This window comes from Oncorhynchus mykiss, chromosome 30, assembly GCF_013265735.2.
Source record: "Oncorhynchus mykiss isolate Arlee chromosome 30, USDA_OmykA_1.1, whole genome shotgun sequence".
Lineage (NCBI taxonomy): Eukaryota > Metazoa > Chordata > Actinopteri > Salmoniformes > Salmonidae > Oncorhynchus > Oncorhynchus mykiss.
Window position 1 is genome coordinate 45,301,884 of NC_050570.1, and position 18,719 is coordinate 45,320,602.

Sequence of the window (18,719 nt, forward strand, 5' to 3'; positions counted from 1 at the left end):
ATACATAACTTGTTTACCAAGTCTCCTATGACAACAAAAACATAATTTGTTTCTTATGATTCTAAGACATTAAAAGGGATCATAACAGAAATCAACATTTTGTAATAATGGAGCTGTGAGTCAGGAAGTAGGTGCAGGTGAAACGTTTAATAAAACAACAAAACCAGGAACGAGACAATTCCATGTGGCTACAGGCCGGAACACAAGAATAATACCATCTGGTGAGTGAACATGAGAGAGTGACATGTACTGTATATACAGGAAGTACCGGTACTGAGTCAATGTATGGGGGTGCAGGTTAGTCGAGGTAATTGAGGTAATATGTACATGTAGGTAGAGGTAAATTGACTATGCATAGATAATATAAAATAAACAGCGAGTAGCAGCAGCTTAAAAAACATGGGGGGGTCAATGCAAATAGTCTGGGTAGCCATTTGATTAGCTGTTCAGGAGTCTTATGGCTTGGGGGTAGAAACTGTTAGGAAGCTTCTTGGACCTAGACATGGCGCTCCGGTACCGCTTGCCATGCGGTAGCAGAGAGAACAGTCTATGACTAGGGTGGCCAGAGTATTTTTTTTATTTTTAGGGCCTTCATCTGACACCGCCTGGTATAGAGGTCCTGGATGGCAGAAAGCATGGCCCCAGTGATGAACTGGGCCGTACGCACTACCCTCTGTAGTGCCTTGCGGTCGGAGACCGAGCAGTTCCCATACCAGGCGGTGATGCAACCATGCCTTCGATGGTGCAGCTGAAGAACTTGGGGGGGAATGAGGGGGAATAGGCATTGTCGTGCCCTCTTCACGACTGTCTTGGTGTTTTTGTAGGTGTTGTGGACACCAAGGAACTTGAAGCTCTCAACCTGCTCCACTACAGCCTCGTCGATGAGAATGGGGGCGTGCTCAGCCCTCCTTTTCCGGTAGTCCATGATCATCACCTTTGTCTTGATCACATTGAGGGAGCGGTTGTTGTCCTAGCACCACACTTATGGATCTCTGACCTCCTCCCTATAGGCTGTCTCATCGTTATCGGTGATCAGGCCTACTGATACTACACTGTTGTGTCGTTGAAAAACGTAATGATGGTGTTGGAGTCGTGCTTGGCCACTCCGTTACAGGAGAGCATGACAGATGTGTTGTTGCCTACATTTACCTACCGTTACCACTTGGGGTGGCCTGTCAGGAAGTCCAGGATCCAGTTGCAGAGGGATGTGTTTAGTCCCAGGGCCCTTATCTTGGTGGGGAGCTTTGAGGGCATTATGGTGTTGAACGCTGAGTCAGGTTTGTCAGGTTTGTAGGCCTCCTTGCTTGCACATGCTTTTTCAGTTCTGCCCACAAGTGTTCTATGGGATTGAGGTCAAGGCTTTGTGATGGCCACTCCAATACCTTGACTTTGTTGTCCTTAAGCCATTTTGCCACAACTTTGGAAGTATGCTTGGGGTCATTGTCCATTTGGAAGACCCATTTGCGACCAAGCTTTAACTTCCTGACTGATGTCTTGAGATGTTGCTTCAATATATCCACATACTTTTCCTTCCTCTTGCTGCCATCTATTTTGTGAAGTGCACCAATCACTCCTGCAGCATGATGCTTCATCAGAGTTTATAGTGGGATTTCTTATAAGCGTCCGGGTTAGAGTCCCACTCCTTGAAAGTGGCAGCTCTACCCATTACGATAGACTGAAATGTCTATCGGCAGGTAGGTACAGAACAAGAGGAAAGCAATAACCACGGTGACAGCAGCAGAGGGTTTTTCTTTGGTTATCGGGGAGATGGCGGAGTCATTTGTTGGCAGACGTTTGACGAAACAGACAAGCTCTATTTAGACCAGTATACATTTCTCCCTCTCCCTCCCTTCTACAGTCCTAAGGTTCCCCCCTGTTTTCTGCCTCCTTCTCTTCCCTTTCTTCTTCCTTGTGTCCTTCCACAGTGCCTCCCTGTCTTCCCTGACCTCTATCCCATTTTAATCCTTTCTGCTCACCTCTTCACTTTCTCTCTCTCTGGTTTCTCTATGTTCCATTACAGTACTTCACTCTCACCATCACTCGCCCTCTCTAGCTTATCTTCCTCAGTCTGTCTCGCTGTTGGTTGGTTTCTCTGTCCATGGGCTGCGTTCCAAATGGCATCCTATTTTCTATAGAGGGCTCTGGTCAAAAGTACTGCACTATATAGGGACTGTGATGCCATTTGGACACAACCATGCTCACAGGAAGGGGGCAACTCTTCCTGACTGTTCTGCCACCTGGAGGGAACCAGAAATACTTCAAATAGGGTGGCAAGACACCAAGATGGGCAAGGCCAGTTACTCCTGTTAAAAATAATCGATTTATAGCCATATTCTAGGAGAGGAGGAGATAGTGAAGAGGGAGGGAAGGAAAGACTGCCCCCGGATGATTTTACGTTACCTGTGTACTGAGACAACGGCAATTAGGAAATTACGAACCATCTCACACCTGCGATCAAACCAGCCCCCAAAGTTACCACATCTTAGGTATAGCTACAGAACACCAGGCACCAATCTCAGCAGCCCTCAGTCTTGGTGCGATGACCCGTTTCCATGGTGACTCCTTTAACCACTCTTACATTGAGCCATCCCACAATACCTCAGCAAATCAGGTTCCCTTTCAGTGACTCCTGTTTACTGGTTGGTCGATAATAGAGAGAGAGAGACTTGAGAGAGGGAGAGAGAGAGAGAGAGAAAGAGAGAGAGAGAGAGAGTCAGAGAGAGAGACTACGAGAAAGAGCGAGAGAGAGAGAGAGGTGCCTGTTAGTAAGGAGGTCAGTCAATAACGATGTGGTCCATATGCCATAACTTACTTTTTGTGTCGCTACACATTTCACTGCAATATGGTATCAGTTCTGTTTCCGTATTCAGCACCTGATGAACACCTAAGAAACACCCTCAAAACATTGTTTCACTGAAATGATCTGCTTAGCTGCGTTGACATGAACTGTGCTGGAGTAGCATTGAAATTAAATGGTCTGTACAGTACTTGTGTTGAAAATAAACGCAATCAGAACGCAGTGAGCTCTCAGAGTCTGAGCTGTGGAAAAGGGGGCTCAATGTGACTGCCAGCTATTATTAGAGAAACATATCACACTGCTCAGCCACTAGACTACAGAACAGCCAGAGCCAGACCAGGGGGTGCTGATGACGGGTGATGGTGGTGGTGGGAGGTTACTATAAATAGGGTTTAGGGTTTAATTTGGGACACAGAACTAGTCTACTGGGGAGTTTAAAAACTACTATTATAATCCTCAAGACCAGGACCCCAGCTGAATGGCTGCTTACCATTTTCACAAGAGAGAGTGTGAACTTGGTTTAATTAGCAACATCTGCTGCTACTAAGGTGCACCAAGCCCAAAGTGATGGAGTACTACGCACCACACCATTGTAGTGATAAAACACTTAAAATGCCGCTGAGTAGATGAGTCTTTGAGGCAGAATGGGAGGGGTGTTGTTTAACATGGCCTGCGTGTAATAGCTTCATTTTTTTTGAAGTGTTGCATATAGAACACACATCAATGTTTTAGATATTTCAATTGTTTCATTTTTTTATCATACAAACAGTAGATAATATCAGGATCTTGTGTGTAGTAGACTAACCTCTGGCTTCTCTCGTCTCCTCAGGTCAGGAAGGGTGTGTCTAGGACCCATTTGGCCCACTTGGACAGAGATCTGTTTTGGCAGAACCCCCTTCTGCCTGTAGCCATTTCCTGTGATCCCCAGTGCTATTTCCCGCATCTTGACTACCACTCTGTCTGTTGAGTTGGAGCAGCGACTCTCTGGTGCCCCACTAGCTGAGTCTGGCACGGTTATGAGTGTGGTCGGGGCGCACAGCTACAGCATCGTGTCCTCGGAGGAAGAAGGCCTGCGTCTCGGTGCCATGCCTGCTGTCACAATGGGCAACGGCTTCGGCAACGGCAAGATCCACACGATGCGCCGCAAGTGCCGCAGTCGCTTCGTGAACAAGAATGGCCAGTGCAATGTGCGCTTCTCGCACATGGACGAGAAGTCGCAGCGCTACATGTCAGACATCTTCACCACATGTGTGGACATCCGCTGGCGCTGGATGTTCCTGATGTTCACACTGGTGTTTGTGGTGTCCTGGCTGGCATTCGGCCTGGCCTTCTGGGTCATCGCTTTGCTTCACGGGGATATGGACAACCCGGGTGGTGGAGACGATAACTTCAGCCCCTGCGTCCTGCAGGTCAACAGCTTCGTGGCCGCCTTCCTGTTCTCTGTGGAGACCCAGACCACCATTGGTTATGGCTTCCGCTGCGTGACGGAGGAGTGCCCCTCGGCTGTCTTCATGGTGGTCTTCCAGTCCATCTTCGGCTGCATCATCGACTCCTTCATGATCGGCGCCATCTTAGCCAAGATGGCGCGGCCTAAGAAGCGTGCAGAGACGCTGCTTTTCAGCAACAATGCAGTGATCGCCATGCGTGACGGGAAGCTGTGCCTTATGTGGAGGGTGGGCAACTTGAGGAAGAGCCACATGGTGGAGGCCCACGTCCGGGCCCAGCTCATCAAACCTCGCATCACCGAGGAGGGTGAGTACATCCCCCTGGACCAGATCGACATCAACGTAGGGTATGACATGGGCATCGACCGCATCTTCCTGGTCTCCCCGCTCACCATTGTGCACGAGATTGATGAGGAAAGCCCCCTGTTTGGCATCAGCAAGCAGGATCTAGAGTTGTCTGACTTTGAGATAGTGGTGATACTTGAAGGGATGGTGGAAGCCACAGCCATGACAGCGCAAGCTCGCAGCTCCTACCTGTCCTCAGAGATCCTGTGGGGTCACCGCTTTGAGCCTGTCGTCTTCGAGGAGAAGAGCCAGTACAAAGTGGATTACGCTCACTTCCACAAAACCTTTGAGGTGCCGTCCACCCCCCAGTGCAGTGCCAAGGACATGGCGGAGATAGAGGACGAGGACAAGGATCCTACACCCACCAACTCTTTCTGCTATGAGAATGAGCTGGCTTTTATCAGCCGGGACGAGGAAGAGGATGAGGAGGGGAAGCAGGATATGGACAGGGTGCCAGAGCTAGAGAGACTGGAGGCCACCGTCGGCCTAGACCAGAGGTCATATCATAGAGAATCAGAGATATGACCTTAGACCTTTGACAATATTTTTCTTGTTACTCAGTTCTAGCCGGTTGTTTTCCATGTGAATACATGCAGAGTAATGCAAGTGCCATATAAAAACCATGACTTGTTAGCATCACGCTACAACCATAAGGAAAGAGGAAATCACTCTAGTCAGACTAGAAACAGCCAGGAGTGGAGACAGCAGTGCTGCTTCCTCATAGCATGGAATAACAGGAACGTTCATAAAAAGACCCCTCTCTCTCTTTAGGAAAACTTGAAATATTTTGGTCATGAGATAGTTTGAGGTTTACTTGATAGCTACCTTCACAAATAGCTAGCTAGAACAAAGTGTTAATAAGAAATTCATTTAAAAAGATTAAAAGCAATACAAATAAGTTATCCAGGAGCTTTATATAATGCAATATTCATTGTCTATTAGGAAATAATATCTTAGCTATAAAAAAAAATATAGAGAGATTTCGTAGTAAAGTGTGTGAAGTATTTCCAACAGATCAAGAGGGTATTTTGGGGGATTCTTATAACGGCCCTGTATTGTAGTTTACGGAGTCAGTCAACGAGGGAGAGTGTGTTGGAAATAGAAACACTGGATACCTACTGATGTTTAGCTAAACATTTTCTATATGCACACCTGTAGTTTTAAAGGTGCTTTCCATAAATATTGCCTGCAGCTAATTAGCTATTTGAAAAATATATGAAACATAACCTTCACATTGGAAAAATACAGTGATTAAATGCATAAATGTGCATTGTGTATTTTGCATTTCTATGCCATTTGAATCACTTAGAAAGTAAACAATTTATATTATGAAAGTAGCTTTTGTTATATTACTGGGAACCTACACTACCGTTCAAAAGTTTGGGGTCACTTAGAAATGTCCTTGTTTTTGAAAGAAAAGCATATGTCTTGTTCTTTAAAATAACAATAATTGATCAGAAATACGGTGTAGTCATTGTTAATGTTGTAAATGACTATTGTAGCTGTAAACGGCAGATTTTTTATGGAATATCTACATAGGCACACAGAGACCCATTATCAGCAACCATCACTCCTGTGTTCCAATGGCACGTTGTGTTAGCTAATTCAAGTTGATCATTTTAAAAGGCTAATTGATCATTAGAAACCCCTTTTGCCATTACGTTAGCACAGCTGAAAACTGTTGTCCTTATTAAAGAAGAAATACAACTGGCCTTCTTTAGACTAGTTGAGTATCTGGAGCATCAGCATTTGTGGGTTCGATTACAGGCTCAAAATGGCGAGAAACAAAGTATTTTCTTCTGAAACTCATCAGTCTATTCTTGTTCTGAGAAATGAAGGTTATTCCATGCAAGAAATTGCTAAGAAACTGAAGATCTCGTACAAGGCTATGTACTACTCCATTCACAGAACAGCGCAAACTGGCCCTAACCAGAATAGAAGAAGGAGTGGGAGGCCCCGGTGCACAACTGAGCAAGAGGACAAGTACATTAGAGTGTCTAGTTTGAGAAACAGACGCCTCACAAGTCCTCAACTGGCAGCTTCATTAAATAGTACCCGCAAAACACCAGTCTCAACTTCAACAGCAAAGAGGCGACTCCAGGATGCTGGCCTTCTAGGCAGAGTTCCTCTGTCCAGTGTCTGTGTTCTTTTGCCCATCTTAATATTATATTTTTATTGACCAGTCTGAGATATGGATTTTTCTTTGCAACTGCCTAGAGGCGTGTGAGGCGTCTGTTTCTCAAACTAGGCACTCTAATGTACTTTTCCTCTTGCTCAGTTGTGCACCGGGGCCTCCCACTCCTCTTTTTTTATTCTGGTTAGAGCCAGTTTGCACTGTTCTGTGAAGAGAGTAGTACACAGTGTTGTACAAGATCTTCAGTTTCTTGGCAATTTCTCGCATAGAATAGCCTACATTTCTCGGATCAAGAATAGACTGACGAGTTTCAGAAGAAAGTCCTTTGTCTCTGGCCATTTTGAGCCTGTAATCGAATGCACAAAGGCCGATGCGCCAGATACTCAACTAGTCTAAAGAAGGCCATTTGTATTGCTTCTTTAATCCGTTTTCATCTGTGCTAACATAATTGCAAAAGGGCTTTCTAATGATCAGTTAGCCTTTGTAAAATCATAAACTTGGATTAGCTAACACAACGTGCCATTGGAACACATGAATGATGGTTGCTGATAATGGGCCTCTGTATGCCTGTGTAGATATTCCATACAAAATCAGCCATTTCCAGCTACAATAGTCATTTACAACATTAACAATGTCTACACTGTATTTCCAATCAATTTGATGTTATTTTAATGGACAAAAAAAATAGCTTTTCTTTCAAAAAAATATTTCTAAGTGACCCCAAACTTTTGAATGGTAGTGTAGATAGAAAACAATAGGTGGGCACAATTCACTATCAGGTGAACAAAACACAATGTTTGCTGTCTAAATCACTCTCTAGCAATTTATTTGTTTTGAACAGGGAATCGGATTGATTTAGACAGCCCCAGTTATTGCAACGGCAGACCAGGCAGCAACATTGACAGTTACATGTTAGCTCGCACCAAAATCTAGCACAAATAGAACAAAGCAGTGCATTAAGGGGCTACATTCAGCTACACTTGAAAGTCAAACAAATTAACCCATTAGCCACTACCCAAAAGCTAAAGATTGGCTAACAAAAGAGCAGTAGCCTAAGCTGAATATTAGTCTACATTTCAGCTGATAATACTACAATGTGAGTTGGCTGTATGACTGAGGTTAAAGACCGAATAATATAGAACTGTAATATTGACCCACTGAAAGACAGTCTTACCAAAAACCTTCAAACATTGGAAATAAGTGAAAAGTGGGAAGAAAAGAAGAAGGAAAAAAATAAGAGAAGAGATTAAAGTTGGCCGGTAAAGTAAATCAATCATCACGTAGATAAAATACGGTACAGTACTAAAAATGGGTATATAATTTGCACAGTTGAGACTCCTTCCAGTCATCACATTGGCTGAGGAGACATCAATCAAGACATAGGCCATGTTAATTAGGCACCAAAAGAGAATAAAAACAGACAAACAGGAACCGCAAATGTTCGTTTACCATTGCATATGTTTTGAAACTTTGAGTGCCCTAATGAACACGGCCAAGAGTTTGCTTAAAGAAGAGATACCATCCATAAACAGACCCAGAGGAGGAAATAGTGAGAAATAGAATAATGGAGAGAGACAAAGGAAGATTACATTAGTGACCTGTTCTCCCACAAGGGCTCTTTGCAGACAGACAGCACTTGGAGAAATGTCTAATTACAGTACGGAGGGGATTATGTAACATCATTTAAATGAATGAAATGTGTTGTAGAAATAGATTACTGACTGCAAAACTTGTCACCACGAAGTAGAACTACTCTGGGTGGGAAATAGAGTGGATGGATCATGGTTACGTCCCAAATGGTACCTATTCCCTACATCAGGGCTGCCCAACCCTCTTCCTGGAGATCTACTGGGCAGGGCTGGCAAACCCTCTTCCTGGAGATCTACTGTCCTGTGGGTTTTCAGTCCAACCCTAATTTAACACACCTGATTCTACTAATTAGCTGCTCAACAGGACCTTAACTAGCTGAATCAGAACAGCTAAATTAGGGTTGGACTGAAAACCTACAGGACAGTAGATCTCCAGGAAGAGGGTTTGCCAGCCCTGCCCTACATAGTGCACTACTTTTGACCAGGACCCATTGTACTTATTCCCTACATAGTGCACTACTTTTGACCAGAGCCCTATAGATGTGTAGGGAATAGGATGCAATTTGTGACACAACCCTTGTTCTTTCTGCTTTTCATATCTGAACTATGCACGTTAGATACAGTTTTAAGAAAAGACGAGTGAAAACTAATAATCACAAGAAAACAATACCATAGTCACGACATGGGTCATTCAGTTAGGTTCAACACAACAGTAAGTGTACACCAGACAGAATTGGACATATATCAGTAATACGGTAGTAGATCAGAACCTCTCTTAGGTTGTGTTACTACTGTTTTACTTACACCGATTTATGCCACTCCGGTTTTGAACGGGAATCAAGAAGTGTATGGTGGTTTATGTTCAATTTAAAACTGTATTGTACAGTCCTGCTATCCAGAATTAGCCACGTCTATCAAGGTCCATTCATATAAGCATTATTCTCAAGGTGGAGCTTGCTGTTGGCTTTTGAGGGTGTGTATCAGAACCTCTCATGTTGTATCCAATCCAATCAACTGACTCTTGTTATTCAGACCCTGATTGGCTATAGACAGAAGACAGGCCCAAAATAGACCTCCTGATGCTTATTTTCTTTCAACACTTTCAAGCAACACAAAAATTTGGCTTCAAGCCCTAACTACCCGTCGGGACTCTTCTTCCCAAATGAAACCTAAACCAAAGTTGTGTACTGGACTGTGCAGTCAGAGCCAGATACGGCTGGTATTAGTGCATGAGCTTGAGCAATACTCGTCCATGTACTGTACTGTACTGTATGTGTCAGGTTGCGATATCCGAAACGGCACCTTATTCCGAAATGGCACTCTATTCCTTAAATAGTGCACTATAGTGCTCGAGCTCTGGTAGAGTAAAGTAAAATAGAGCACTACAGTACATAGGGAATAAGGCGCCATTAAGGACGCACCCTCAGTCCTCCCTACAAACCCAACAGAGTCCCAGGACACTGCTGTATGGAGGATCCACAGACAGGTCAAACGGGTTACGGTTTTCTAGTATATTTTTGTAGAGTACCAGAATTCCTTGTCCCTCCTACTGCACAAAGTAACTCACTATATAGCCCTATATGACCTATAATAGTTTTGGTGATAATCTTTCATAGAGTAGGCATGAGGGACATAGATGTCTTTGTATAGAATGGCCATCAACTTTTGAAAAGCAATGTTGGATGGATGCCAGTCAGATGGCTAATGAACTTGGAGGAGTAGTGGTTTGATGAAATATTCAAGTAATTGTCGATTTTTTGGTTTTGTTTCAGCACTTTGTGTAATTCACACACTATCTGATCTGTTCAATTGTGCGGCTATAATGCTTTGTTCACAATAATTCACGTGGAATGGAGAGAACAGTATCTATACATTGTAATTCTAAACTAGCTCTCACAGTCTCACGTCAGAATTAGACATTCATCAAATTTCTAAGTTCTTCCAAACGTCAAATGTTGTACCCTAAACAGTGTTTAAGGTACTTAGGCATAACTCCACATTTTTAAGGTTGGGGTTAAGTTTAGGCATTAACTCCGAAATCTTAAGGTTAGGCATTAAGTCGGAATGGTTATGGTAAGGGTTAAGGTTTAGGATAGGCATAAAACAAAAATATCAAAAACAACCTTTGACACCAGAAGCAGACGCCTATGCCTACCCACCATCACTGTCTACAATGCCTAAGCAAAAGCAAAAGCCACTAGAGTAACAGCGCTTACTGTGGCCACTAGTGGCCAGTTTCCACGTCATATCAGATGTTGATGGATGTCGAATACTAACTTGTGTCACTAGGTGACCTGGCTGGTAAATTCTACAGCATCATATTGCTTTGTCTTCTAGGAAGGTTAATGAAATACATGGCGAGAAAAATTGTCTGTGCGCAACTTTGGGTCCTGGTCAAAAGTAGTGCACTTTGAAGGGAAACGTGCCTTTTGGGACAAAAACATTTACTTGCTGCTACTACTGTACAAGGTGTCATCTCTGTAATAATGATGGCAATGGGCGATCATAGAGATGCAAAACCATCATCAACATCTGCTTTATCTACGGCATCATGGGGCAGTGGATGACCATTGATATTTAATGAGTCTAATTAACACTTTTAATACCCAATTCCTTATATAGTGCACTACCTATGCCCTGGACAAAAGTATTTCACTATGTAAGGAATAGGGTGCCATTTGGGACTTAGACTTAGTTGTCCATGACTCTTAGTAATGCTCCCATATGGGTCCGTAGGTAGGACAGTCTATGTACAGTGGAAACTTACTTGCTCACTATTTTCACAACACTACTCTATTTTTATATCAATCTTGCTGAGCTGTTTTTTTTCTCTCTTTAACATCTCTGAATATGCTTGGAGGATGAGGAAAGTGGTTGGGTTAGCTTGATACTTGAGCACAAACTGAAACTGCAAACCTGGGGATGAGGAGAGGGAATTGGGGGGGGGGGGAGATACAAACTGAAACTGCATTCAAATCGAGCTCTGAGATTTTAGCACGTCATAACTACTAGATGTAAAATACCAATAACATAAGCTACCAGATGATACCAACTGGATAGTTGTGGAGATATGAGACGTCCGAGCTGCTTGCTAAGCCTCTGACTTAAGAAAGGAGAAGGGATACTGTAACTGACTCGACGAACCGGTTGAACTTTGACCACAATCGGACGTCTTCCAATGACTGAACGAAACCCGAGATGCTGACTTACACTGACTGGGTTGTTCTTGCTACATTTTTCCCCTACCTTTTCGTTTATTTCAATGAACATGAATGATGAAAACGTTAATAAATCATTTTTTAAAATCTGATTACAAGACTTAACTACGTTTTAAATGTCTATTTTCTCAATGACATAATGATTTGTGATGTGACTGAAGAGAAAGAAGTATGGGAGTTCAGAGGACAGAATAGAAAAGAGGGAAGAGAAGAGAAAAGGAGTGAGACAGAGAGAATAGAAAAGGGAGAAGGAGAGAGAAAAGAAAGAGAGAACAGTGGGATTTATGATTGGCAATTTGTGGTACGGTGTCAGAGACCCCTACACACACACAACACACAGCATGTGGAGAGGATCCAGAGTTACAGTCTAGATTGATGTGTCAATCCTTTTAAGGTCCCTTTTAAGGTACAGGACAAATCAACTTTGGGTCAACTTTGGGAAATACATGGAAAGTGTAACCTGCTCTGGGATAAATAGTGTGTGTGTGTGGAACATATTATGTTGTATGTATACTACCATTCAAAAGTTTGGGTCACCTAGAAATGTCCTTGTTTTTTTTAAAGAAAATAATGTTTTTTGTCCATTAAAATAACATAAAATTGATCAGAAATACAGTGTAGACACGGTTAATGTTGTAAATGACTATCGTAGCTGTAAACGGCAGATTCTTTATGGAATATCTACATAGGCATACAGAAGCCCATTATCAGCAACAATCACTCCTGTGTTCCAATGGCACGTTGTGTTAGCTAATTCAAGCAATACAACTGGCCTTCTTTAGACTCGTTGAGTATCTGGAGCATCAGCATTTGTGGGTTCAAAATGATAAACTTGAATTAGGCTCAAAATGGCGAGAAACAAAGTATTTTCTTCTGAAACTCATCAGTCTATTCTTGTTCTGAGAAATGAAGGCTATCCCACGTGCGAAATTGCCAAGAAACTGAAGATCTCGTACAACACTGTGTACTACTCCATTCACAGAACAGTGCAAACTGGCTCTAACCAGAATAGAAAAAGGAGTGGGAGGCCCCAGTGCACAACTGAGCAAGAGGACAAGTACATTAGAGTGTCTAGTTTGAGAAACAGACGCCTCACAAGTCCTCAACTGGCAGCTTCATTAAATAGTACCCGCAAAACACCAGTCTCAACGTCAACAGTGAAGAGGCGACTCCAGGATGCTGGCCTTCTAGGCAGAGTTGTAAAGAAAAAGCCATATCTCAGACTGGCCAATATAAATAAAATATTAAGATGGGCAAAAGAACACAGACACTGGATAGAAGAAGAAGAACTCTGCCTAGAAGGCCAGCATCCCGGAGTCGCCACTTCACTGTTGACGTTGAGGCTGGTGTTTTGCGGGTACTATATAATGAATCTGGCAGTTGAGGACTTGTGAGGCGTCTGCTTTTCAAAAACAAGGACATTTCTAAGTGACCCCAAACTTTTGAACAGTACTGTATATATCCAAAAAATGTAACATTTCTTATTTTTTTCAAATAGCTGTGTACCATGGTTATGTATTGATTCCTGAAAATATGGGAAGGGGGGGGGGGGGACAGCACAGCTGGGCCAACAAGAAAATAACACAGCAGTCGCATCCCAAATGGAACTCTACTCCCTACATAGTGCACACATTTGACCAGAGGCTTATGGGGCCCTGGTGGTCAAAAGGGATGCACAATATTGGGAATAGGGTGCCATTTGGGACGCTGACAATTACTTAGCAACCAGTACCCACCCACTGGGCACAGACGTCAATTCAACATCTATTCCACGTTGGTTCAACGTAATTTCAATGATTGAACCAGTGTGTGTCCAGTGGGCAGTTACCAGCTGCCAGTTTAACCACCTCTCCATTAAGCTCTGTGGCTTGACCCTTGATTGTGTGTGTGTGTGTCTGTGTGTCCGTGAATACAGAGACACAGCAGTGACAGCAACATTTGCGGTTGAAATATTTTGTCAATTTTTGTGTGTGTGAATGGGATTCAATCTGATCTCGGGTTATAGGAATTGCGGCTTTTAAAGGCAATTTCCAATTGAGCCGACATATGCAACATTTACTGTGATTACGATCTCCGCAAAAGCAAGAACATTGCCTTCAAAAGCTGAAACTCCTATAACCTATAACCTGGGATTGAATCCTGGCCTGTGTGTGTGTGTGTGTGTGTGTGTGTGTGTGTGTGTGTGTGTGTGTGTGTGTGTGTGTGTGTGTGTGTGTGTGTGTGTGTGTGTGTGTGTGTGTGTGTGTGTGTGTGTGTGTGTGTGTGTGTGTGTGTGTGTGTGTGTGTGTGTGTAAACATGTTACGTGTGTGTATTCAATCCAAGCATGTACAAAAGGATCAATGGAAATATTATTCTCTCCAAAAAAAACATCTTCAGACCAATCAGATTAGATTAGTGATGATGATGTAATGTCACCTCCATAGTTCCCATGACAGCCAGAGTGCGGCGGTGCCATGGCGTCAGCGGGAAGCCTAATCTGGTGCCTAAAACTGGCTGGTGCGTCCTGCCGATTAATCCCTGACAAGATCAGAGGCCAAAGGGTCGTGTGCCATTGCTTCCCAAATGGCACACTATTCCCTTTATAGTGCACTACTACACACACACACACACACACACACACACACACACACACACACACACACACACACACACACACACACACACACACACACACACACACACACACACACACACACACACACACGAAACGCAAGTGGTTTGCAGGGCACTCACTGCCAGGGGAAATCAGCACTCAGACTCATTAAGATGCCTTCTCTCTCTTAGTTTGTACAATACCAAAAAGACAAAACTTAGTAATTTCATCCCATAGTGTGAATGTGTGCAAAGGTGTGTTTTCAACCACGTGTTTGTGTTAAAGTGTTTACATACCATCACGAAGGGACAACATCCAGTGTATTTGTGTGTGTGCCTGTGTCTATGAGTGAGTGTCTGTTTTTGCCTCTGTGTGCGTGCATCATGCGTATGTGCATAGCTGTATGTAAGTTTCTAGGTGCATGTGCCTGTGCATGTATAGCTGTGTGTGTACCTGTGTTGCAGAGCATGTTGTCTGAATTGGAAGGTCTCATCACTGCTATTGGTGGGTCAATAAGAGTTAATTAACAACATATCAGACCTGAGGCTATCCACTTGGTCATCCAGTCACTGACACAATAAAACCTGTCTTTTAGAGAGGGCTTGACACACACGCATAGACATGCACACACACACACACACAAATACATAAACACACAGGCACAGACAGACACACTGACTCAGGGCTAGATTAAATCTGAAATGTGGAAGATCCGAGTTATAGCGTGATAAAAAATGTTTCTGCTTGAGCCGATAAATGCAGCGTTTACCGTGAATCTTCCTTTGTCCGGATTTAATCTAGGCCTCAGATACACACACACACACACAGAGACAAACAAGCACACTAACACACACACTCATCCTACAGAAACACACTCTCTCTTGTTAATCGTGAGCAGCACAAAAGTGTGCATAAATATGTTTGTTCTTCATGATGCCATAGGGCTCTGGTCAAAAGTAGTGCAGTATGTAGGGAATAAGGTGTCATCTGGGACACAGTCAGAGAGTGGGTCGGTCATTTCTTAGACCACTCCGTCTTTAATTGCTGTACTTCTGTTCTGTACCGGTTCTCCTTGCCTGCGGCTCAGTATGGGAGGAGAGAAGAACGAGGCGAGGGAGGGATGGAGGGAGGGGCATGTCGCAACGCTAAAAGCCTTCCCTCTCCTCTCACATTCCCTCTGGAGGAGTGACCTCTCTTTTGATGTGGAGGAGTGAGTCATCTTTTCTTCTTCTCCTTCTCTTCACTTCTTTCTCTTTCTCCCTCTCTCGCTCCCCGCTCTTCTGACCACACTGTAAGGGCTGTGGTTACTGAAATGCTAAATTGGGTTCGTAGAAGTGGACATGCTAACCTCCAAAACCATTTCTGTGAGGATGCACAGAGGTAACAGTGGCTTAGCTGTGGGTGTATGTATGTATCTGCAAGAATGAAATGATATTGGCTTACTGTATGGTGTTAATATCATCACATGCTTTTCCCCCCATCTCTCTCTCCCTCGCTCACTCACGCTCTCACACATACACACATTGAGGATTTTCGCATGCCCATCAGCTAAACTACACTGATAATTGCTTGAGTCCAACTTGCTACTGTAGAAAAACAAGACAATCTATAGTGAATGCAATCTCTCCCACACTCACACACAAGAACACACCATCCCACACACACGCACCTTAATGAAAACACAGGCACCATACACACTACTACATGGTAGTGGGAGGAGAATGAGAGATTCAGATTGACTCCACTCAGTGCAGTGTTCCCATGGGGACAGAGGTGACATAACGCCTAACAGAACACAACCAAACCCAATGACAAACACCGAAACAAAACCACTTGAACACTGTGTGCGTCTGAAATGGCACCGGATCCCGAATGAGACCTTTTACTCAGTACTTTGTTGAAGCACCTTTGGCAGAGATTACAGCCTTGAGTCTTCTTGGGTATGACGCTGCAAGCCTGGCACACCTGTATTTGGGGAGTTTCCCTCATTCTTCTCTGCAGATCTTCTTAACTTCTTGAGGGCCAGTGGCAGTATTCGGTATTTCGGATGACTGACGTGCCCAAAGTAAACTGCCTGTTACTCAGGCCCAGAAGCCTGGATATAGGACATGCACATAATTGGTAGTATTGGATAGAAAACACTCTGAAGTTTCAAAAACTGTTAAAATAATGTCTGTGAGTATAACAGAACTAGTATGGCAGGCAAAAACGGAGAATCCATCCAGAATTCTTTTGTTTTTTAGGTGTCTGCCCATCCAAATATTTGTTTATCGGAAAATCAAAGAAATACCTCCCCGATTGCAGTTCCTAGGGCTTCCACCAGATGTCAACAGTCTTTAGAAAGAGTTTCAGGCTTTTTTTTTTTGAAAAATTAGCTAGTTTTATAGTTTTTGGAGGTGGCTCCCATTTTGACTGTAGTATTGTGGCGCGCTTGGATGAGGGTGCACACTTCGTTATTTATCTCCGGTAATGAACATACTATTCTCCGTCTTAATTTTATCGTTTACTTACATATACCTGAGGAGTGATTAGAAACGTTGTTTGACTTGTTTGGACTTGGCATTTTGAACGAGGGAAACAGGTGGATTACTGAATCAAGTGTGCCAACTAAACTGACTTTTTTGTGATATAAAGAAGGACTTTATCGAACAAAACAACCATTTGATGTGTAGCTGGGACCCTTGGGATTGCAAACAGAGGAAGATCTTCAAAGGTAAGTGATTTATTTTATTGCTATTTCTGACTTTTGTGACACCTGTGCTGGTTTGGAAAATGTTTTAAATGCTTTTTTGTGTGGGGCGCTGTCCTCAGATAATCGCATGGTATGCTTTTGCCGTAAAGCATTTTTGAAATCTGACAAAGCGGCTGGATAACAAGAAGTTAAGCTTTTAAATTATGTAGGACACTTGTATTTTCATGAATGTTTAATATTACGATTTTGTATTTTGAATTTGGCGCTCCGATTTCACCGGATGTTGTCGAATTTGATCCCGCTAATAGGATTTCTGCACTAAGTTAAGTTCTGCGTCGCTGCACAGCTATTTTCAGGTCTCTCTAGAGATGTTCGATCGGATTCAAGTCCGAGCTCTGGCTGGGCCACTCAAGGACATTCAGAGACTTGTCCTGAAGCCACTCCTGCGCTGTGTGCTTGGGGTTATTGTCCTGTTGGAAGGTGAACCTTCACACCAGTCTAAGGTCCTGAACGCTATGGAGAAGATTTTCATCAAGGATCTCTCTGTACTTTGCTCTGTTCATCTTTCCCTCGATCCCGACTAGTCTCCCAGTTCCTGCCACGGAAAAACATCCCCACAGCATGATGCTGCCACCACCATACTTCACCATAGGGATGATGCCAGGTTTCCTCCAGATGTGACGCTTGCATTCAGGCCCTAAAGTTCAATCTTGGTTTCATCAGACCAGATAATCTTGTTTCTCATCGTCTGAGAGACGTTAGATGCCGTTTGGCAAACTCCAAACAGGCTGTCATGTGCCTTTTACCTAGGTGTGGCTGGCCACTCTACCATAAAGGCCTGATTGGTGGAATGCTGCAGATATGGTTGTCCTTCTGGAAGGTTCTCCCATCTTCACAGAGGTACTCTGGAGCTCTATCAGAGTGACCATGGGGTTCTTGTCCACCTCACTGACCAAGGCCCTTCTCCCTTGATTGCTCCGTTTGGCCAGGCTGCCAGCGCTAGGAAGAGTATTGGTGGTGCCAAACTTATTTCATTTAAGAATGATGGAGGCAACTGTGTTCTTGGGGACCTTTAACACTGCTGAAATTGTTTTTTGCTCTGACATACACTGTCAACTGTGGGACCTTATACAGACAGGTGTGTGCCTTTCCAAATCATGTCCATTCAATTGAAATTACCACAGGTGGACTCCAATCAAGTTGTAGAAACATCTCAAGGATGATCAATGGAAACAGGATGTATCTGAGCTCAATTTCGAGTCTTATAGCAAAGGGTCTGAATACTTATGGAAATAAGGTATTTCTGTTTTTTAATTAGCAAACATTTCTAAAAACCCGTTTTCTCTTTGTCAGTATGGGGTATTGTGTTTAGATTGATGAGGAAATGTATTATTTAGTCCATCTTAGAATACGGCTGTAATGTAACAAAAGGTGGAAAAAGTCAAGGGGTCTGAATAATTTCTGAATGCATTGTATCTGCAGGTAGGTGAGTGACAGAAACTGTTGAGGGAGGCTGACCCTGTCTTGTCCTTGTCTGTGTTGTCCATTAATCTATATTCATGTATTCCTTTGGGCTGATTTGCTTATGGAATCCAAGTAGAGCACATCACTCATACAGTAATGAAAGCCTCCTCTGCCTCCATCCTGGGAGAAATATTCAATTACACCAACAGACCAATTCAATTACCAGAAGTGCTGACGGGGGCCTGTGGGCCACACACGCACACACCTTCACACAGTCACATAAGCCTATACACACACACACACACTAGAGGTCAACCGATTATGATTTTTCAACGCCGATACCGATACCTATTATTGGAGGACCAAAAAAGCCGGTACCGATTAATCGGCCGATTGTTTTACATTTAATGACAATAATGACAATTACAGCAATACTGAATG

The 18,719-nt window shown here is 43.4% G+C and overlaps 1 protein-coding gene across 1 annotated transcript; it reads left to right on the forward strand.

Moving 5' to 3' along the window:
- Nucleotides 1–3,630: 3,630 nt before the first annotated feature.
- LOC110521918 (ATP-sensitive inward rectifier potassium channel 12) lies at nucleotides 3,631–5,947 on the forward strand. Its single transcript, XM_021599878.2, has one exon. It carries the CDS (start codon nucleotides 3,814–3,816, stop codon nucleotides 5,110–5,112), a length of 1,299 nt encoding a protein of 432 aa, XP_021455553.2. The 5' UTR covers nucleotides 3,631–3,813; the 3' UTR covers nucleotides 5,113–5,947.
- The last annotated feature ends 12,772 nt before the right edge of the window (nucleotides 5,948–18,719 follow it).

What these genes read in the sequence shown, in the direction of transcription:
- LOC110521918 (XM_021599878.2), top strand. Translation starts at nt 3,814, where the DNA reads ATGAGTGTGGTCGGGGCGCACAGCTACAGCATCGTGTCCTCGGAGGAA.